Source organism: Oncorhynchus kisutch, linkage group LG13, assembly GCF_002021735.2.
Source record: "Oncorhynchus kisutch isolate 150728-3 linkage group LG13, Okis_V2, whole genome shotgun sequence".
NCBI classification, from domain to species: Eukaryota; Metazoa; Chordata; class Actinopteri; order Salmoniformes; family Salmonidae; genus Oncorhynchus; species Oncorhynchus kisutch.
This window is the reverse complement of record NC_034186.2, coordinates 38,207,140-38,229,428: the sequence shown is the minus strand read 5'-3', so window position 1 is coordinate 38,229,428 and position 22,289 is coordinate 38,207,140. Positions and strand designations below refer to the sequence as shown.

The 22,289-nt window shown below is 44.3% G+C and overlaps 1 protein-coding gene across 3 annotated transcripts in view; it reads right to left on the bottom strand.

Moving 5' to 3' along the window:
• Positions 1 to 497: 497 nt before the first annotated feature.
• The window catches only part of LOC109902463 (protein strawberry notch homolog 2), a 108,755-nt gene continuing 86,963 nt past the window's right edge, over positions 498 to 22,289 (bottom strand). For all 3 annotated transcript variants that reach the window (XM_020498831.2, XM_020498833.2, XM_020498834.2), the window contains 26 exons: positions 20,163 to 20,324; positions 19,446 to 19,529; positions 18,716 to 18,815; positions 18,311 to 18,471; positions 17,705 to 17,838; positions 17,292 to 17,382; positions 17,029 to 17,172; positions 16,559 to 16,676; positions 16,205 to 16,310; positions 15,872 to 16,025; positions 14,019 to 14,195; positions 13,722 to 13,819; positions 13,023 to 13,105; positions 10,779 to 10,955; positions 10,526 to 10,647; positions 10,212 to 10,343; positions 9,812 to 9,947; positions 8,840 to 8,952; positions 7,959 to 8,030; positions 7,692 to 7,800; positions 7,395 to 7,610; positions 6,695 to 6,789; positions 6,076 to 6,168; positions 5,325 to 5,456; positions 4,754 to 5,021; positions 498 to 4,561 (listed from right to left, as the gene is read on the bottom strand). In XM_020498831.2, the coding sequence (XP_020354420.1) occupies positions 3,594 to 4,561; positions 4,754 to 5,021; positions 5,325 to 5,456; positions 6,076 to 6,168; positions 6,695 to 6,789; positions 7,395 to 7,610; positions 7,692 to 7,800; positions 7,959 to 8,030; positions 8,840 to 8,952; positions 9,812 to 9,947; positions 10,212 to 10,343; positions 10,526 to 10,647; positions 10,779 to 10,955; positions 13,023 to 13,105; positions 13,722 to 13,819; positions 14,019 to 14,195; positions 15,872 to 16,025; positions 16,205 to 16,310; positions 16,559 to 16,676; positions 17,029 to 17,172; positions 17,292 to 17,382; positions 17,705 to 17,838; positions 18,311 to 18,471; positions 18,716 to 18,815; positions 19,446 to 19,529; positions 20,163 to 20,324 (4,245 nt within the window). In that variant the 3' untranslated portion in view covers positions 498 to 3,593. The remainder of the gene's footprint in view (positions 4,562 to 4,753; positions 5,022 to 5,324; positions 5,457 to 6,075; positions 6,169 to 6,694; positions 6,790 to 7,394; positions 7,611 to 7,691; positions 7,801 to 7,958; positions 8,031 to 8,839; positions 8,953 to 9,811; positions 9,948 to 10,211; positions 10,344 to 10,525; positions 10,648 to 10,778; positions 10,956 to 13,022; positions 13,106 to 13,721; positions 13,820 to 14,018; positions 14,196 to 15,871; positions 16,026 to 16,204; positions 16,311 to 16,558; positions 16,677 to 17,028; positions 17,173 to 17,291; positions 17,383 to 17,704; positions 17,839 to 18,310; positions 18,472 to 18,715; positions 18,816 to 19,445; positions 19,530 to 20,162; positions 20,325 to 22,289) is intronic.

The window sequence follows — 22,289 nt, the reverse complement described above, 5'->3', positions numbered from 1 at the left end:
TAGTGCTAGGGCAAAAAAACAACTTTGGGAAACCCAGCTCTATAGAATAAGTGGCTTCAAAGCCTCTAATTGTCCAATACACAGCATCAACAATCCAGGGTTTATATACACATAATTGGTACTGCCTCTATTTTGGAAAGAATTGAGAGTTAACCCAAGTAGTTCTAAAATCAGTCACATGACTCCAGTGCCGTGAGGACTTGCAAGGACTCTGCATAACAAAGTCAGTCTGTCACATGAAATAAAGGCCTTGGGCTGTATTTACACAGGCAGCCGATTCAGAACTTTTCCCACATATTGGTCTTTTGACAATAATTGGACAAAAGATCCGAATTGGGCTGTGTAAACTGAAAAGATCCGAATTGTGTAAACGGAGCCGTAGTCAGAAGTAATCACCATCTGTCTAAGAAGTGTATGTGTTCGATTATGCACGTATAGGCCACAGCTGCTCCAGAAGGTCTTTATTCACAATAAAAAAAAGGTAAACACCATTTTCGCAATCTTCAGTTTTATTTGTTGTTGGTTTACAAAGTTAAGATTGCACTATGATATATTCCTTCCTTTTGTTATGAGTAGAAAACCTTTAAAGAATTAGTCGAAAGGCTTTTAATATATTTTTTTACAATATATACATTTCGATCTAAATTATAAATATATAGAAAAACAAAAGCACAACCCAGAATAAAAGTGCTGAACAGTTTACAGAAAAAATAGCCTTTGTTTAAAAATACATACAATCAGTAGCATGTTTTTAGTTTCGTTTTTGTTAGCAATAAATTATTTTAATGTGATACTTCAAAAAAAACGTGTACTATTTTTTTTTTTTTTTTTTTTAAAGCTGAAGAAACAAGGATGGTTACAGTTATACAAAAATGCAATCCATCAAAAGGTCAGGAATACAACAAGCTTGCAACTCTCAATGTTAACAGACAACAGTAACTTGATTATGCCATTCTTAGTGCAAATTTCGGAAAATGAAAAACACCTAGCTAAAAGATAAATTGCCGTTAATTTTTTCAAACCGTGTTTGTCCGTTTCCCCAGGTTTATAATGCATATTACTTCATGTGAGCATTATACCACACAGTCCATTGGCCATAGGTGAAGCATGGGACACAAACTGTTAGATTGAGAAAATGTTTGGATTTATTGGAATGTGCCTGATGAGGAATTATATTTAGGACAATCTGAAGCACAAGAAAGAGAGAGGGCTATGAGTTGGGTAACTACGAGAACACGGGCCTGAGCTATTGGATGTCTGGGTTATGTTTGAATCTGTCAGAAAGTGGGTAAAGAATCTGCACATACAAGTATATCCAAGTGCAAATCTGCTCAAAATCTTTGTCAGCATTAAAATGTAAAAAAAAAAAGAAGACAAAAGATAATGTTCCATAAAATAAACAGAATTTGATCTTTGCCCTAAGATAGCATAAACACTTAAAATCACCAACAATTCACAACACTTACCGACAAACAAACCCATCACAAGTCTCAAACATTTAAAAAAATACAATAAAAAAAAAATACAGCAAGAGTCGCAGCACAGAATGAAGAAATAAAATAGTACTAAAATGTGTATTGGTTAGTTTCACCACTGTTGTTAGGGAAAACAATAACATTTCTCTTAACTCCCCGCCAATCAATACATGTCTAAGATTTCTTCCTGAGATTGCTATAATAGGTCAGATCTAGCCAGTAACTACAGGGGGGTGGAATACTTTGGTATCTCTTTGCATTCTAAAGTTCTGGCAGAAGCTGTAAAAGTTGGAACGATTCTACTTAAGTCACAAGCAGAATCAGATAAAAGAACTGAAAAGAAACAAACCAACCACCCTGTACAGCACAGTGCAATATTATTTGGTGGCAGGTTATAAACTTATTTTTTTGTTTTTATAATCTTGAAAACTAGAAACATCCCTGACCAAAAGTATCATCAGGATAACAATCTAAAAACAACATGTCCCTTAAATATAAATAACAATTATAATTATCATAATAACAAGGATGACAAAAACATCAAGAGCACATTGCTTTTATCCCCATCACAATGTTTATACAAAGTTCATAAGTATTTCAGATGTCTTTAACTACAGACTACGAGTAGAACAGAAAGAAAGAGGAATACAATTCTTACCATGCACAGGTGAATCTATAACCTTCGGCTGTGGAGCATAAACAGTACTTAGACTTCTAAAACATCTGCTATTCAAAATGTCTTGTTTATTGCTTTTGATTGGTTGAACTTACCCAGGCTTCTCATGAACAAAATACAGTGCATCCATTTCACAAAGACAGACAGATCTCACAGATTCTGAAATGTAATATACGATAAACATATAATATGGACTAAAACAAATTCATATTAATATTGGTCAGAAAGTTGAAAACAATAACAAATGCACTCGACACTTTCCTGAGAACTTCAAAAGAAAAGCAAACCATGGGTCACATCGTTGGATGAATGTTGTGTAGACTTAAAGTAGGATATTTGACACCATTTTAAAACCATCCACCCAATTGCATTAAACCAGCAGTATCTATCCCATCTAACCCCTGTTCTCGGTTTATCACAAGGCCTGGGAAAGCAGGGTTCCAACACAGTCTGCCGATGGGCTGAAGAGACCGCTATAGTGTAGGGTCCACAGACAGGCATACACATACTGAGTTGTGGTGTGGGGGCTATCCCTGGCCCACCACCATCATAGATTCAACAGTGGGGTAAGTTAAATACAAATATAATAAATTAAGATGCCAATGCTTCGAGTATAAATCTATACATTAGGCCTATATGGGTTTCAAAGAGTAGGTTTCCAAAGGCACTGTTACAATGGCAGACTTTTCTTTTCCTCCTCCCTTCTTTTTTTAAAAGCGAGACACAGGCGTGAGTGATGATAGAAACTGCAGGGAGAGGGGGACACAAGGGAGAGGAAGAGGCTAAAACTAAAACATTTCACCCCTATGAACCAATCTGCCCTGTGTTGATTTTTCCAGTTTGAAGTTTTTGAGTGGAGCCCTTGGTTTAAACAAACCAAGCGTTGCAAGATAGCCCAATTCAAGTCGATGCAATGGTGATGAGGCAACACAGAAAAGCAAACACACAACAGATGTGCATGAAAGGCAGTTGGAAGCCAGCAACGTTACCAATGATACCCAACATAACCAGAAGGGGAAGCTGTGGTTCTAGAAAAATATGTTTATACATTGTGATTTCCTCAACAAAGCAACACAATTCCAACTGTGATGGATAATTTAAAAAGCACGTGCGCTTTTGATATTCTTAAAAACAAAATCAAACCCAGGTGGAATTGTGTTTCTTCAAATGAGTCAAGTCTCGGTGTAGAAACTGTGGTTTTGAGCCCCCCTACTCTCTCAATGAAGGGACCCGGCCAATTCCACCCGGGTCATTCGTTCACCATCTCTGAATGAGGCCAAACCATTTGGTCTCGTGAACGTGCCCCTGGCCTGTGGATCCAGAGCCTGGAGAGGGATGGGGAAGAGAAGAGCACAGGACAGGCAGTGGTGTGACTAGGCCCTGAGGGGAGCGTTCCCGCTCAGCAGCTAGAGGACAGACAGACAGCCACACTGAAGAGGTTGTTACGCAGAGTCCCATTCGTTCGGCTGGTACTGGATAACCGACTGGCGGTCCACACTGGTCCGCATCATGTTGTCCAGGACCTCACGCGCGTTGATGAGTGTGTCCGTGCTGCAGTGGCTGTTGGCTAGAGGGAGGGGCTGCTGTTCTGAGGGGGCAAGGGCCGAGGAGGAGAAGTGAGAGGGGGTGGAGGGGGACGAGACGTGAGCCACTGTGTTGGAGGAAGAGGAGGAGGTAGAAGAGGTGGAGGGGTTAGTAGCTGTCTGGCTGGACAGAGAGTAAGGCAGAGAGTCTGGATGGTCAAGGATATAGTAGTCCTGGTGGGCGCTGTTGATTAAAGGCTGATCTGACCACTGCTGTAGCTGTGGTTGTATCTGCTGTGGCGACTGTAGCTGCCGCTGTTTGATCAGCGGTGGCTGTAGAGGTTGCTGCAGAATGTGTGCTGTGTTCTGGGCGGCGAGTGCGTGCCGCGATATCAGTCTCTCCAGGTCAAAGTCGGAGCCCCCTGTCAGGCTGATCAGGCCCAGGACTCCCTCCGTGCTGTCTGGGGAGGGAGAGGAGCTCACCGTCAGGTCCAGGACCTCCTCCCCAACCCGGAAGGGCTTGGTGGTGGAGGTTGGAGCGGGCTGCATTGGGGGCAGGGAGGGGAAGTGGTGGGGGAAGTGGGAGAAGATGCTGGCCATGCTGGGGAGCTGGTTGATCGGGCTGGGCTGGGGTTTGGGCTGTAGTAGAGGCTTGACCTGTAAAGGCTTGGCCTGGATCAGGCTCTGGTAGAAGTTCTGAGTCCTCTGGCTGTGGGGCTGGCTGTAGGGCTTGGCAAGCAGGTGTATGTCCTGAAGCTGCCGCTGCTCGGCTAGCCTCTGCTCCTGGGCATGCTGCTCCCTCTCCTTGCGCCTCCTCTTTACCTCCTCATCCATTTTAAGAAGCTCCACTCGCACACGGGCCACGCAGTTTTCTGGGATCTTGATACCTAGGAGAGAAAGAGAGGGTATTAGGTTTACATTTGTTTATACAAGTCGATAATTTGGCTCAGTTGATAGCAGTTGAAAAAACACATTTGCCAAGACATTCAGTGATGGTGTGTGTGTGTGTGTGTGTGTGTGTGTGTGTGTGTGTGTGTGTGTGTGTGTGTGTGTATTGCATGAAGTTGTTGAGTACTCACCGACTTGCTTGTTACTATTTTTGGTTTTGAGGCGTACGATCTGCAGGATGCTGGAGCTGGTGATGTCAGAGACCACGTCAGCCACGCGCTTCCAGACACGCAGCAGCGCCCCGCACAGCATGTGGTACTGGCGCAGACGCATACCCTGCAGACACTCCTGTCCCTCCTCGATCTTCTTACACTTCCCGTTCCAGTTAGCATGGCTACATTTCCCAAAGGAGAAATTGAACTGGCTCTCCCAGCTGTCCTTGGCTTGGTCTGGGGTCACCTAGGAGGGGAACCCCATGTTAAACACCTGTTTGTATGTATATTGGACCTTACAGCCCTGTTTCTATCCTGTAATGTATTTCCTGTTTCACTACTTTGTTTATTCCACTAGAGGGAAGCATACACTACAGAAAACCACAACAGAGACATTTCCCGCAAAACAACAAAGACAAATCTCTTTGCCATGTTCTGAGTGGAAACCTGTGTGCATGTCAGTAAACCCGATAGCTGTTCCTTCAGCCGACCAACAGACCTCTATCCGTGTGGGTGTGTCCCTGTGTGTGCGTGTCAGACTGAGCCCTACCTTGCGGTAGCGTTGCTGCAGGTTGTCCAGGCTCTCAGGGTGGGCCTGCTTGCCGATGTTGGGCTTGTAGACGATGAAGTTCCTCCCTCGGCCCTGCTCCGCCAGCAGCACACAAGGGTGGTTCCCCCGCAACTGAGGAACACATAGGAGACGGAAATTATTTTAAAGTTCTGTAAAATACTTTCATGTGTTTTCCTCTGGGCACTATTGAACTCCGTCTGTACAATTGTTTTAAACCACCAATAAATCAAATCAAGAAAGAAGCGGAAGATTTATAGTGCGTTTAACTGGGACACTGGCAGTGTGAAAGTGTTTGCCTGGAGGGTAATTGTAGACTGAATAGTAATTTCTTTGTTGAATTGTAGTATGAACCAAGTGAATGTAACTACAGTATAATTGAAAAAAACAGCATCAGGAAGGACGAGACAGTGTATATTGTTCACTCTTGCCACTACAATTAATACTGAATAAAAATGATCCTTCTTTAGGTTCACAATTCCATTCTACTCCCTTGATGTGGGATGAAAGAGCCCCACTCCAAAGAACAGAGAATTGAACAGAGGAAACTGGACCCATCTGAACTGTCATTCACCTCTGGGAAACAGCCAGTCTGGAAGCTATTCCAGCGCTGATTGAGCCCTGAGGAGGTACAGGGACTCACAGTATCACAGGCTTCCTGGTACTGCATCAGTATGCGTGCTGGGACATGCAGAGCATCGCTCTCTGCTCTATGGTAGCCAGCTAGACTCACCTTGTAGGAGAGGTAGAAGCCTTCGTCAGGACTGTTGAGGTTCTGGGCCTTCTCGTAGGCCTCCTCCCAGGGCATCCCTCTATCCACGCTGATCTATAGGGGTGACAGGGCAGAGGGCAAAGGTTAGAGTAGCTGCCCTATGGGAAAGCAATACGCAGAAAGTACCCACTATAGGCATGAGTCAATATTCTAACACACAAAAATCAGTGCCCAAACCCACCCCCCCCCCCTCCCGCACCTGCACGCACAGCTCTCGGTCCTGGTTGTGTTGGTTTGAAATGTCAACTCTAGGTTAGCCTGCAGCGAAGGCAAGGCAGGAAGCCGGAGACACTAGTAATTATCTCTTTGCCTCTTTGGTTGTGTATGTGGGAAACACTACTCTTTTGTTGTGTCGCGTCAATGATAGGAAGTGTTTTGTTTTTATTTCTAGGTTTAGTCTCTGAGATGTAATGTCTACTTTTCAGGCCAGAGAAGAGGCAACAGCACTGATTTAGTTACAAAACACAGATCAGCATGCAAATCTATGTACATTTGGTATGAGGCGTCACTGCAAAAATATAGATTGATAATCATATTGTACATGAATAATGTACCAATGTACCATGGGAGTGATGCCTACCTTGTAGAGCACAACCTGTCCGTCCTGGGGGTTACCCACTGTCATGAAGGTTTCCTGTTTCTCCTCATAGATTTCATCGTTACCTGGGGCCAGATCTGAAAGACAGGACAGTGTTCCAGTCAGGAGACATATCTATCATCTCTATACAGAGCCTCAGTACCATCACAAGCTATCAGCCTCATGCTTCTGTTCATGGAAGAATATTCTAGGAAGGCCAAATGCAGCACGGCGGATTTGTTTGAATGGTATGTGGAATGCTATTCATATGCAGCATATGGTTCTAAATGTGTATAGTTGGCCTTTACTATACAACCTAAGGGGCTCCAGAGTGGCACAGGGGTTTAAGGCACTGCATCTTAGTGCTAGAGGCGTCACTACAGACCCTGGTTCGATTCCAGGCTGTATCACAACCGGCTGTGATTGAGAGTCCCATAGGGCGGCGCACAATTGGACCAGCGTCGTACGGGTTAGGGTTTGGCAAGGGGGAGGCAGTCACTGTAAATAAGAATTTGTTCCTAACCGATTTGCCTAGTTAAATAAATACTAATTAAATAAATAAATATGGGAAAGTGCACCCTTTTAATTGACTCGGGTTTTATGTGTAGACATAAAATATCCAAGCACCACTACCACCTCATGTTAAGAGTCTCCATACTGTAATGTAGAAATGCTGCCTAGTGTGAGTGTTGGAACTCTATACCTAAGATGCCCATGTCGTATTTGCCCTCCTTCTTGTCCTTTTCGATCAGGTAGTCAAAGTTGTCAGTGAAGTACTGGAACAGAGAGTTCTGCTTGTGGACCTCCAGGCCCAGGATCCTGTTGAGGAACTTGGTGATGCTGCAGTCTTTCTCAGTACTGAGACCAAAGCGAGGCTCCTTGCAGAAGATGCCCACGTCCATCATGCCATGCTTCATGTCTGAAACAGGGAATAAAGTCATTATTTCAATGTAGCTTTGGACAGGACTTGCGTAATGTTTGGGACACGCACTCAACATACCTCTGAAGAACAGGGAATCGCCCCCGGGGTAGCCTTTGGGAGGGGACACCTTGCTCTCAATGTGACCCAGGATGGCTTTGGTGATCTTATCTAGAGCCTTGGTACCATACTACAGAGAATACAAATAGGGATACAGGTCATTTAAGAGGTCAGGACACTGTCCATCCCCCCAGAATCTCCAATACAACGAATCACAGGTAATGCCAATTTGACTTCTATACAAGCGGAAGCATGATCACTGTTGGCGTAATTCAAGCCAGTGCATACCTTGTTTTCAAAGTTGTATTTGCTCAGGTCTCTGGACTCTGTGGCTCTCCTGTCACCGTGGGTCAATGCACCCTGGACATAGGAACACACTGTTAGCACTAAAGTCTTATTTATTTATATATATATATATATATATATATATCACGTACTGAAACACCAGCTACAAACACACATTTTTCTCAACTTCATCAGACACCTAAAGCATAGAGGCACTGAATTGACACCACTGCCAAAACATGATAAATTCACAGATTGTGACTGAAGGTCCACTTGAAGCCAGCTGCTGCATTAGCTGGTGCCCACAAAGGAATGTTCTGGGATGAAAACAAAGGGGTGTTTCTGCCAGATATGAGGTCACTGCTCATCTGGAGGCAGCCAAACATGTATTCAGCAGCTAGGAGAGAGGGGAAGAAGAGAGGCTGGGTCCTGGCATGGCATAACCCATTCTGAGGCTGGCAGAGACACCTCCCTCCCCCCTCCCTTCAGAGAGAGAATGCAAATGAATGACTGGAGTAAAGACATTACAATATGGAAAACTGTCTCATAGGAATCTCATAATTACCCAGACCTGGGTGTGTTCCAAAGTCTGAAAATAACCTTATTATTCAGACCAAAGGAGGACCGGAGGCATTTCCTGGGTTTGAAATGTTGCGTGAAAGGTGTTTATGTGAACTCAGGTGACTATACAGAGCAGCTGGTCAATAGGACAGAGCAGTGCCTAGACAGGGTGTGATAGTGGGGGGGTGGGGGGAGAGATATACTGACTACGGGAGAAAAGGGTGGCCCCTGCTCCTAAGTTATTAGCTCAGCATACCAATCTTCACTCCAGTAAAACACAGACGTATGGGATGTGTAGTAGTTGAGGTAAGAGCCACACGTACCAGGCTCTCCAGTCTCTTGGCCACGATGGAGGCAAAGCGTCTCTCCCCGGCCAGCTCAGAGATGAGGAAGATGTACTCTGGAGCCGTCACCTGGTTGGAGCGATGGGTACGACCTGGTGAATCACACACAGAGGAGGAAGACCAGTCAGAACAGACAGACTCAGATGGAACAAGTTGGTTAGGTTGATTTCAATGATATATGAACAGAGGCTGATTTCCTGGTAAATCTGTCTCTGAATAGAGAAGTGTCTTACTAAGAGCCACCCAGCACATCTTTTCTATGGAACATATTTTTCCTGGAACACCTAGGCCACCTGACTGTTTGTGTGTGTGTGTATTGTTGTTAGTGTAAACAGTGTCTGTCAATCAGGCCCACACATGCCAACCCACGCAGTAAGTTGCTCCCCAAGGGAGCACGGCTGACGGGAAGTCAGTTAATTACTGCAAACAATTCATTCACAGACGCACAGTGTGTGCGCACAGGCCTGCTTTTCCACTGTTGTTGGGTGCAAAATTGCTGTATATCTAGCAGACAGCACCGGATATTAAGGCTAATTATATTATTCTGATTTAGTCGAACACCTCTCTCCCTGCAGCCAGACAAAACTGCACCACCTCCAAATTAAGTTTCTCAGCATTAATAAATGTGACTCATTCTAATCATTAGAATGTCTCACCTCCTTAGGTCCAAAAAGACAAAACATTTTAATTTGATATACATCAAATGATGAAATCTGTCTTTAGGGAAGGCCATTTGAAGAGGCAGCAGATACTAATGAAATGACATTTTATCAGGCTAGGGTGAAACACATCTAGCAGTGGATTGTGTGAAGAGAGATTACAGGTTACACACACTGAGTGACAGTGTGTGTGTAACCTGCATTGAGGAGAGTCTAACCCTGACCCTAACCATGAACACGACCTAACCTATCTGACTCCTGACCTTTAACCCCTGGTCCTCTCCAGACTCACCAAACTGCTGAATGGCTCTGTCTGCACTCCAGGGCAGCTCCAGCGTCATGTGGACCCTCCGACACTGGTTCTTCACCCGCTTGTCTGCCTGCAGGGAGATGCCCGAGCTGGCCGCCTCTGAGATGATGGCCACCAGCTGGGGAGAGGAGGAGAGAGGGTTGGAGGAGAGCGGGAAGGAGGTTAGCGGATAGAAAAAAAAACACTAACACTGCAAGACAGACCACAGAATAAATGTTGTGGTATGCTGTCATAAGATATCACAGGATCGTGATTTTCTAAGCAAGAACAAACACATTCTGTGAGCGAGGCCCTTCGACTCACAGAGCCACTTGTGATACATGTTGAATGTTTCTAGAGAGGTTGCCTGGTGCTCAAATAGCGGTCCAGTCCAGTGTCTCACCTTCTCTCCGCACATGAAGCGGTCCTTCTCCTTAAGGTTGATGTGGTCGATGGTATGGCTCTGCTCCGCACGCGACTCGTAGCGCACGCTCCCGTCAGGCCGTCGCACCACACGCCCCTTACGACCAGTCATCTACAAAAGAGGTTAGAAGGCATCAACGGAGAACTACAGCCCAGTTCGTATCCAGTATTCATCTCACACTTTTTCTGATGGAGCCCTTACATTACACGTACTTCATTCAAATGTCTCTCTTTCAGAGTACACTTTTTCTATCAGGTTGAATGAACACTTCTCTGCAACATAGGGGTACGTACCTCCGAGACTTTCTCTGGACCTCCCAACTTGTCGATGAGTTCATCCAGAGTGTTCAGCGGTAGCTCCTTCCCCAGGTCAGCGATCTTGTTCAGGAGGTCCTGCTTCATCTCCTCTATCCTGGCTGTAGAGAACCCAACCAAACCCAGACAGAGAGGCATGTTAACGACTGTAACCAGAGTCACACACAGTCATAAAACCACCAAGGAGAGACCACAGGAAGATGCCCCCCAAATGTCTGCCAAGTGTTTTTACTGTCAACGAAGATGACGTCGTCGTCGTTGTTGTTGTCCAGCAGGGAGTCGGGTGAGGAGTTGGAGTCGGTGTCCATGCCGTCCGTGTCCGTGCTGCTGTCGTCACTGATGTTGATTACACCCCCCGGATCCACCATGGTGTGCTTTGGGAACTTGGGCTGCCGGCCCCTGGGCTTACCTAGTGGACAGAACGCACATGAGTGAATTCAGACTGTGGCTCAGTGGCTTCACCTGAATAGTCCATGATGAGATTTTAACCGGATGTGATGAGGCAACACTTTGCAGCATATAAAAATAAAATTGCTATTATCATTATATAATAGGTGTGTAACGGTTCACCACTTATTGTGGTTTTGGGGTCACACGGTTCGGTTTTGGTAAGACAGGAAAATTAAATGCCACCCATAATGTTCAGCATTTGCAATGTTCCTGGCATGGTCTGTTGTGACCGGATTGTTATGTTGGGCCTTTCAAGTTTCCACTCGGACGCTGTGAGGTGGGACCACGTAGGATGTGGAAATTTAACCATTATGACGTTGTAAATAACAGTTGGATGCATTTATGTGATTTGAACTCGTTGAGAACTGCCGATTGGCTAAATGGTTCTAAATGCTTCTAAACCAATTCTAGAGTTCAAAAACCACATTAGTAGATGGCTTTTGATAAATTATGTTTTGTTGTTGCATTTAACTGCCCGGAAATACTGTTATAGAGGCCATTTCCTTAATAGTTGACGTCAGAGGTCAGCATGTGGGAGAAGTGTGTGCTCAGGATGGACGAGTTTCCCACTAGTAATTACCAGTTTGAGGGGCCGTTCATGTGGTAAATTCCCACTTGGTTACAAACGCACCACAACACTGCCTCCATCAGATGCGGACTCTCATAAAAGGGGGTGTGTCTGTAGCACGGTACATCTCTCGCTTTGGGGTAATCTCCCGCTTTGGGGTAATCTCCCGCAAGAGGGAAGTTCATAACATGTCTCTAGCACTTTCACAAGGTGCTAAAACCCCCTATTCTCAACCACCGAGAATGGGCGCATATCTGCGGTGTAAAGAATAAACATAGCCTACCTATTGCTCTTGTCATTTGTTTGGCCCAGGCAGAATCAGCTGCCAAGGGCTGATTGGATATGGAGGGGAGACCGTTGTTGTTGTTGTTTCTGACACGCTGATCAGACCACCCGCCTTGCATGCGCATACATTCAATCATTTCATCCAAACTGCTCGTGAATGTCAACGGGCGTCTGCATAGCCAGGCGCTATAATAGGACTTGGTTCTATTTTAAACGCTTGACGCAATGCAAGTCCCGCCTCTCCCATCTACTCATTGGTTTTTCCGAGCATATACCCACATGGGTGATTGAACAATGAACGAGGTCCATACTCTAGTCCAGTTGGTGGCGGTAATGCATCTTAAAAGTGGCCAACCACCATATAAAATCCACAGAAGAAGAATGAACGAGACAAGATTAATCAAAGGAAAACAAACTAAAAACTAATTAGGTTTCCCCTTTTATCTTTGGATAAAATGTCGGTGTAGAGAACACACGATGTTGTGTGACCATACTGTACCCATTTCAGGTAAAACAACAACCCAATGTTAATCTCACAGGACAGATCAGCTAGCATAGTTGGTTTTGGTATTTTAACCTGTGTGTCATGAACACGTCCGGTAGGGATAGACAAAATCAACACGCACCCGCGGAACTGGTTTGGTCATCATGTTAGCGTTTCCGTCTTGCTCCGGTATACAGGGATGACGTAAATGTGTCAACATATTTGAGGTGTTGGCAGCTGCATATTCTCATTGAGCGTGGCATCATACCGTTAATGTGTTATCCACAACTCTCTGTCCATCGTCGTTGGAATCTACCAGGAAGCCAAGATTTCGCAAACCACTCAACCTCGTACAGAACTAGTTCCCGTCCGCGCCTCACAAAAGGACAGTTTGAAATGTGCCAATTAAGATTTAAACTTTGATTACAACATAGTTGTTTTAATAGAATTATCTTAGATTTACTCATGAGGCAGAGGCCTACAACGCAGCACATCCCATAGGCCTTGTGTTTTTTAATGTATTAGTTTGAGTTGTGGACAGAAGCGAGGTCCCCGTACCGTACGGTCGGTACTAATACCGTTACACCCCTGTTATATAAGCAAACTCTTGACCTGACAACACAAATGCTAATTTAGACAAAGCACCTCACAGGGGGAGCGCAGAGCTCTTAGTATTTTAGTTGACGTACGTTTTCTCTTGTTTCCAGGCGCTTTCTCTCTCCTCGGCTTCTCAGAGGGAAAGTGTTTCTGTACCAGAGCTTTGAACACCCCCCTGAGGAGAAAAGACCAGACAGACAGACAGTTATCATTTGAATCTACCACTGTGGGAGGCTGACAGGATGTCAGTATAGTTCTGACAGGTTATAGAGATGTGAGTAACAAACTCTGATTGACCTTATCATATACATTTCATGTCTCCCAGGGTCAGACGGTCCAGACAGACAGAGAGGGTAATTTCCAGCCTGACACCAAGCTATGCTCCCGGGTAGAACATGACTGCAGGTAGAGATCTAGGATCAGCTTACCCTCGCCAAATCCTAGCCCTTAACCATTAGCTGGGAAAACAGATTAATTGAATTTGGATCAGGGGAAGATTCATCCTACACCCTCAGGTAGTGGTGTTTGAGAAAAGTGACAGGTTCTGACTAAACCTTTGACTGAAGCTGGAGAGTGACAAATGGAATGTCTTTTAACTAGGAACCGGTAATGTACCCGGCAACAGACAACTGATTCATGTGAAAACCACAGGCGCGTCAGACAGAAAAGTTCAGGTTACACTAGATGAAAGCTGTGGTGTGTGAGGTTTGAGTCAGGGCTGAGACAAAGATCAATTTGCTCCAATACTCTACTTAACCAAGGCTTCAGAGAGCCAAGGACACAGGACTTACTCTGCTGCGGATACGAATCTGTCCAGGTGTCCATCGTTCTCATCCAGGACCTCTCTGGTTCGGGCCTCTCCTGTAGACTGCAGACCAATCACAATGCACTGGGGAGGGGAGAAACAAGACATGAGCAGAGTGTCACACTTAAACATATCAACAATGAAAAACATGGCTCTATTTTCCTTGCACATTCAAATGCAGGGATAATTGTGATAACGCCTCTTGGCCAGAGATTCCCATCTAAATGACAATCATGGTTAAATAAAGGATTAATAAATTAATACAAGTGCTGGTCAGTCTCACCTTGCCAGCCTCCAGCTCCTTATTGGCCAGCTCCACCAGGCAGCGGACCTTGGCGGCGATGCAGAGGTATTTGAAGAAGCGCTGGTGAGAAGACCAGAACTGACCCCACAGGGACTTCCTGCTGACCAAGCACAGCTCATCTGCTGCACGCATGAACACGGCCAGAGTCTCCGCCCACTGAGGACACACATATACAAGTCACATCTTTAGACATACTGTAACAGGGCAGTTACACACAGTTCACACATCACTACACACACACACACACACACACACACACACACACTGGTAAAATTACACAGTCTACACACAAACAAATGCAGTCACCGGTCACATTTCTCCACATAAAAACAAATCACACATTCTACCTACCTGCATGCACACTAGTGATGGGGGCCAAAAAAAAATCTGAAGTTAAATATATTATTTTTGCACTAGTTGGTGATACCTGCACCAAAACATCAGTATTGGTCCTTCATATATCTTACTTCCAGCCATGAGTCCTGCGCGTGATCGGGAGCGCACCAACAAAACAGAGGTTTTTGGACATAAAGGAGGGATATTATCGAACAAAACAAACATTTGTCTAACAAGGAGACCTGGGAGTGCCACCAGATGAAGATCAAAGGTAAGTGATTAATTTTAATGCTATTTCTGACTTTTGTGAGCCTTCTCCTTGGCTGTTTGGTTTTAGTGGCTAGGCAATGACCTAACAATCGCGTCGTGTGCTTTCGCCGTAAAGCCTTTTTGAAATCTGACCCAGAGGTTGCATTAAGGAGAAGTTTATCTTTAAACGTATGTTAAACACTTGTATCTTTGATCAATGTTTATTTCTGTAATTTGACGTGGCTCTCTGCCGGATGTTTGTTTGAGACAATGATTACTGTACATAACGTGCCAATTTCAACTGAGGTTTTTGGACATAAAGATGAACTTTATCGAACAAAATGTAACATGAAGTCCTTTGAGTGCCATCTGATGAAGATCAAAGGTTAGTGATTCATTTAATTGCTATTTCTGACTTTTGTGAGCCCTCTCCTTGGCTGGAAAATGGCTGTATAGTTTTCTGTGACTAGGCACTGACCTAACATAATCGCATGGTGTGCTTTCTCCGTAAAGCCTTTTTGAACTTGGACACTGTGGTTGGATTTACAAGAAGTTATCTTTAAAATGGTGTATAATACTTGTATGTTGGAGGAATTTTAATTATGGCATTTGTTGTATTGAATTTGGCGCCCTGCAATTTCACTGGCTGTTGTCGAGGTGGGACGCTAGTGTCCGGAATTCAATCCCATTGAGCACGTCTGGGACCTGTTGGATCGGAGGGTGAGGGCAAGGGCCATTACCCCAGAAATATCAGGGAACTTGCAGGTGCCTTGGTGGAAGAGTGGGGTAACATCTCACAGCAAGAACTGGCAAATCTGGTGCAGTCCATGAGGAGATGCACCGCAGTACTTAATGCAGCTGGTGGACACACCAGATACTGACTGTTAATTTTGACCACCCCCCTTTGTTCAGGGACACATTATCCCATGTCTGCGGAACTTGTTCAGTTTGTCTCAGTTGTTGAATCTTGTTATGATCATACAAATATTTACACGTTAAGTTTGCTTTAAATAAACGCAGTTGACAGTAAGAGGACTTTTTTGTTGTTGCTGAGTTTACATGCATACATATAGTGATCAAACAATATGTTTGGAACATAAAATCACAGTATTGAATAGCAATACATATAGAATCGTAAGAATCTCATTACATATTGTATCGGCACCGAAGTATTGTGATATCGTACCGCGAGGTCCTTGGCAATTCCTGGATCTAACACACGCATGCACACGTCTTCAGTCGCTCACCAGTTTGGCAGATTTGTTGTAGACCAGTTTGAAGTCATCGTCCAGGCTGATTTCCTCAATGCGGAAGGACACCCCTGAGAAGCTCAGCTGCCGGGCGATGTACATCCCACTCACCTTCATGTCCATTGCAACAATCTCCATGGCGCCCACACCCCTGTCAACCAAAAAGCCAAACCACACAGACTGTCAGCTATGCTGTATTCTAAATACCAGGACTGGTCTGGTAGCCAAACCATTACAAGATGTTATTCTCACAACATATATAATCATATACATTTTAATTATAAGATAGTGATATAAATCAGGAAAAGGGCGTGTGGAATGAGGCCAGACCTCTTCTCGATGGCGTGCAGGAAATCATCAAAGGTCTTGAAAGGCGTGCCGTCGCCCCAGATCCCCAGGCGGCTCATATAAATCATGTTCTTTGGCTCAGAGGCACCTGAAGGGCGACAGAGAAGCAGGGGTGAGATATTGATACAGAGAGACAGAGAATTAGTATAACTAAGAGAACCAGAGGAATTGAAAGAAAGACCGGGAGGGAGAGGAAGACAAAAACAGGCTGAATGAGATAAAACGTGAAAACAGACAGGAACAAGTAGACAAACAGTCCTAAAGTACAGGCATTGTGAGAAAGAGCGATAGTGAAAGAGAAGACAGAGGTCCAGGTACAGTGTGAGAAAGGCCCACCTGTGGCACTGGCATAAACCACCCTGGCCAGGGGCAGCTTGTGCTGCAGGTCCAGCACGGCCTTGCCCATCTTGGTGGACGTGGCATTCTTGGCCTTGTGGCATTCGTCAAACACAATCTAGGAACATGGTCAAGGGGAAAACGCTGCTACAATGTGAACCTGACCAGCGTAAACATGCTGATTGAGCTAAACTTATGTTCAAGGATAATTGGTGGTCACTGGACGAGATGGCCATGCTAGACGGGCAATTTCATCAGGACGTATTTGTTCTTATTTTAGGGCTCGCTTCAGTAATAGCGGTTAGAACATGCAGTAGTTCTAGGATGGCCAGTGCATTAACTGGATTGTCAATTTACAACAATTCTATACGTAGACAGAAATCCTGATAGAGCCACGGACCCGGATCATCTACAATCAGATATTATCAGGTTAATAGTGACCATGGTGGTAGTGTAGTGTATAAGGATACGACGCCGTCAAAGCCGGGTTTGCACCAGTCCAGGATCTGCTTGAGTCTGGTGCGGCGCTGCCCTCCTGCTTGACTCTCACCAATCAGAGCAGAGTATGTCGCAAACAGGACTCCTTCTGAGGTAGCTGTGTCGCCATACTTTATCTACAGAAAGCGACACAAGCAGAGGTTAAACAAGACAGCATTTGTGCTTACAGACCCTCAGAAGACAACATACAGTAATTGTAATGGTTGTTTGACATATTCCTTTCTCATTGTCTCACCTTGTTTAAGGCATGCACAGGAATAGTGGGAGCATTTATGTCTTTGAGATCTCTCTCTGCGTCGTATTTCAGGTCATTGGACACACTGAACCTGAGGGGTGGAAGAGGAGAATGAGTGCATCTTTACAAAACAAGCATGACGCACAAGTGAAACAGGTTTATTTCAGAGTTGGTAGTAATCAATGGCACTGACTTTCATTGATGGTTTCTAATGCAGGTCACAAAGGCCCCAGTCTGACGCAATATCCATTACAACTAACGTTTTACAATCGAAACCACTCAAACTTAAATCTATTAGGCAGGGAGACACCCACCTACGTAATGGTAGGATATAACTATAAGGTAGGGAGAAACAGAGCTAGGCTGGGTAATGTATTGAGTGTAGTAATAGTAGAAGGAATATAGTGTCTTACCATAGTGCTTTCTTCCTTCCTTTAAGGTAATTCTCCAGGATGATGCCGGCCACCGTACGGCCCTTCCCCACTCCGGCCCCGTCTCCTATCAGGAAGCCTGCTCTCTGGTTGTTCTGCAGGATCACCTCATGTTGCTGGGAATACACATGGCACACGGTGTTCACATGTGTATACAGACATACACTATGACTAACGTATACATGTCATATTTAAGTCATTTAATAGACAACGTGACTTACAATACAAGCATTCAATTAAACAGCAGGATAATATATTGAACAAATACTGAACATAGAAACTCCACAGCTAAAGTAGGCAATACAGTAGAACGCATTTAAAGACATTGTATAATATACCCTTTATTTATAAACCACACACTTTTCCAAGCACTTGAACTTGTTCCTGTACACACATTATCGGTAACTAACACTTCACATTGTAGTCATTTAGTCAGGCATTTAATAAAACCACCGCATACTATTGAACAATTTACACAGAGAGGTATCAAAGCTGAAGATAACACTAAATACAGTTTCTAAAACATACTTGAACTTGTTCCTGCCAGACCAGACAGGTGAGGTCAGAGGTGATAAAGGTGTGTGTTACCTGGCAGGCGTAGATGATGGCCTCGAGTTGCAGGGCAGAGAGCAGGCCACAGTTGATGGTGAGGTTAGGAATGGATAGAGTGTAGGTGATGTCAGGAGGGGGGACGCTGGACAGCGTGTTGGTCTCCACCACTATGTCTGGGTGGGAGATCCCTATGGTAGCTGAGGAAGGACAAAAGAGGGAGATCATTTAAATGTTGAACAGACAGGCAACATTTTACTAAATCCCTCACAGACTAACGATCAGTATCAGATTATATTATTATTCCCTGTATGAGTAGTTGTGTACTAATGTCACTGAAAAATATGACTAATTGCAAAATTCAAATTCCTTCCACAAAGAAAAACACAAAAACAGCAACCAGGACAACATATTGTGTCTTGAGAGTAGTGTCGGGAAGCATACATTTGGATGGTTTGTAGTCGGCGTAGGTATCTACATGTCCCAGCTCCTCTGTCTCCTCCTCCTCCTCCTCCTCTTCTGCCGGAGTCTGGGTTCTCTGAACCTGCATAAGCAAAGGGATATGGGTAATGTAGTTCATATCATGCCTATTATTTGCCTCCTGTCCATCTACACTGATATGATAAAACTGGACAAGTGAAAGCAAAGGGCCCCTCTTTCCAGATCAGTGCGGATGAGGAAAATAAGTAAAATAACCTCAACAAACTGGACAAGACAGAAACAAGATAGATATGAGGTGAATTTGTTTTTTAAAAGGTCTAAATCATAGTGAATGGTTACAGGTCAACAGAGCTAATTAACTGATCATTAGCTGACCGACAATTACTTGTCCTGATGCTCGTTAATAAGGTCATTAAGAGCCTGAGTGGATAGATTAGAGAAATAGACTATTGTTTTGAGGAGGGGCTCACTAAGAGTAACAGAGAAGTTAACTGTTTTACTCAATATATTTACACAATATTTCAAAACCTGTTTTTGTAACGTCCGCAAAAAAGGCAGCAATAATTCATGTGGGTTTCAAGTTATGCTAAACTTATTTTTAAGTTAATGTGGCATATTTAAAATGATGCCGTCAGTTTTGACTCCATCTCCACATTCTTGTGCTATTCAAAATGGGCCTCAGTCAGTCACTTGACTAATTTAGGTCAGATTAAATTTGGAGGGTTGAGGCTACCTGATATCCTCCCAAAGGTGGGGTGCTGATAATGGCAGAGATATCCTCCAAACTGCTCAAACCCTGAAACCTGTTGGCATTTAGCTGCAGGGAGAACAAACAAAAAAACAAGCATTCAAACCAAATGAAAAGATGCAAGTCACACCCGAGTCGTGTGAGTCATGAATGTCAGAACTTCTGGAACAACAACATAAGTGACATGTCTGCTTGTTAGTGAAAGCCAGCGGCAACAAAGGGCACAGAAAGTGTGTAGAATACATAGATAAATAATGGAGAAAATAACAATAGAATCAATAGGAAAAACACAAAGACTCAAACAAATAACATTTTCCCACTTCTGAGTCATACTCCCTAACATTCTCTCTTTCGGGAGATGGGTTGTAAACATATCTGACCCTGGATCAGTGGTTAGAGGCAACATTTACCTACTGTACATGACGTGTATTTGAGAATTGCTGTCGAGTGTTAAGCACACAGACACTTGGTCTTGTTTTTAGAGTGAGCATGTATGTGTGAGTATGAACATAGTGGTGTTAGTTGGCAGAGATATTTTTTTATCTAGGTAGTAGTGTGTGGTGATGCATGTATGTGCTGATGAATGTCTCATTGTTATGTGTGAGAAAAAGAAAACAATGTGAGAGAGTGGGTGTGCTACATGAATAAAATAAATAAATTAAAAGTCAACATAAAAAGTAACAGGGAGTCGGGTCCCCTCACCTCCAGCTGGCTTTGTGCTGGTGTGTTTATGTCCCATAGTGTAGGCACGTGGGCCAGGTTGTCTGCGTGGATGAAGTCCTGGGCATCGGCGTACTCTGACAGAGAGTCGGCCGGAGAGGAGAACAGAGAGTTGTTGGAGAGGTCATCGATGCAGGACAGGTCCTGGAGACACAGAGATGGCGACAGACAAAACATGTTAGTAAGATCTCTCCTTTCTGGATCAACTAAGTGATGGACCCTTCTCATGTTGCAGCAAATTCAGTGGGGTATAATAAAAGGACACTTAATCTTTGCACTGTGAAATTATGACTTGGTTTATACAGTAGTACCCTTTAAAGCAAAGTTATGATTAGAAAAAGAGATACAATGCCGAAAGAAAACCGTGTACAAAAACTAGTAAAACATATGCAGTGTGTTTGTGCGTGTGTGCCTGATACGAGATGTAAGACGTGCGCTCGTAAATGTATTTGTTTATGCATGTGTAAGTTCATGTACTGTACGTGAGTACATAAATACAATACATGTGTAGGTAAGTATGTGTATCGTTTTCCCACAGTATGATTGGACGGTCGATCATTGGGAGAGGCTCCCACACCCCCACACTTATTTTAAGTGGGACCACCCAGAGGCCCAAGAATCAACTAGGCCCAGTTGTGCAGAACAAGAGCAGCAGCTCCAACCAAAGATGACACAGCAGCCCAAGACTGATACAAACCATGGAATAAATAAAAAAAAAGACTGACCAGGGAGAGCATGTAGGATACACTGTCCAGCACAGTAGGAGGGTTGTTCCACCAAGTCGGTGACATTTTTTATTTTAACATTCTGCCATAAAGAGCACATGATTGACTTCATAAAAATTTAAAATAAACGTTTTTCCCCATCCCAAGAGGTTAAATAAAATGATGACTATAGTAAGTGTCTAAGTACCAAATAAAGTAACAGCGTTGATCGTAACAGGGTAACGATTTACATGTCAAACCAGAAATAAATCTTTGTGTTAGGGAGAATGTAAGCTGTGTGCAACGGGGCGGGGCAATTGAATGAAAGCTTTGCATTTCATTTTTTAAATTTATTGTTAAAACATTTCTACAATGTCTATCTACGCTTCCATCACGTGGACTGGGATATGTTCCACACTGCGTCCAACAACAACATTGACGAATACGCTGATTCGGTGAGCAAGTTCAATAGAACGTGCATTGAAGATGTCGTTCCCATAGCAACGATTAAAACATTCCCAAACCAGAAACCGTGGATTGATGGCAGCATTCGCGTAAAACAAAGCGCGAACCACTGCTTTTAACCAGGGCAAGGTGACCGGAAACATGACCGAATACAAACAGTGTAGCTATTCCCTCCGCAAGGCAATCAAACAAGCTAAGCGTCAGTATAGAGACAAAGTAGAGTCGCAATTCAACGGCTCAGACACAAGAGGTATGTGGCAGGGTCTACAGTCAATCACGGATTACAAAAAGAAAACCAGCCCCGTCACAGACCAGGATGTCTTGCTCCCAGGCAGACTAAATAACGGTTTTGCCCGCTTTGAGAACAATACAGTGCCACTGACACGGCCCTCTACCAAAACCTGCGGACTCTCCTTCACTGCAGCCGACGTGAGTAAAACATTTAAACGTGTTAACCCTCACAAGGCTGCAGGCCCAGACGGCATCCCCAGCCGCGCACTCAGAGCATGCGCAGACCAGCTGGCTGGTGTGTTTACGGACATATTCAATCAATCCTTATCCCAGTCTGCTGTTCCCACATGCTTCAAGAGGGCCACCATTGTTCCTGTTCCCAAGAAAGCTAAGGTAACTGAGCTAAACGACTACCGCCCCGTAGCACTCACTTCAGTCATCATGAAGTGCTTTGAGAGACTAGTCAAGGACCATATCACCTCCACCCTACCTGACACCCTAGACCCACTCCAATTTGCTTACCGCCCAAATAGGTCCACAGACGATGCAATCTCAACCACACTGCCCTAACTCATCTGGACAAGAGGAATACCTAAGTGAGAATACTGTTCATCGACTACAGCTCAGCATTTAACACCATAGTACCCTCCAAACTCGTCATCAAGCTCGAGACCCTGGGTCTCGACCCCGCCCTGTGCAACTGGGTACT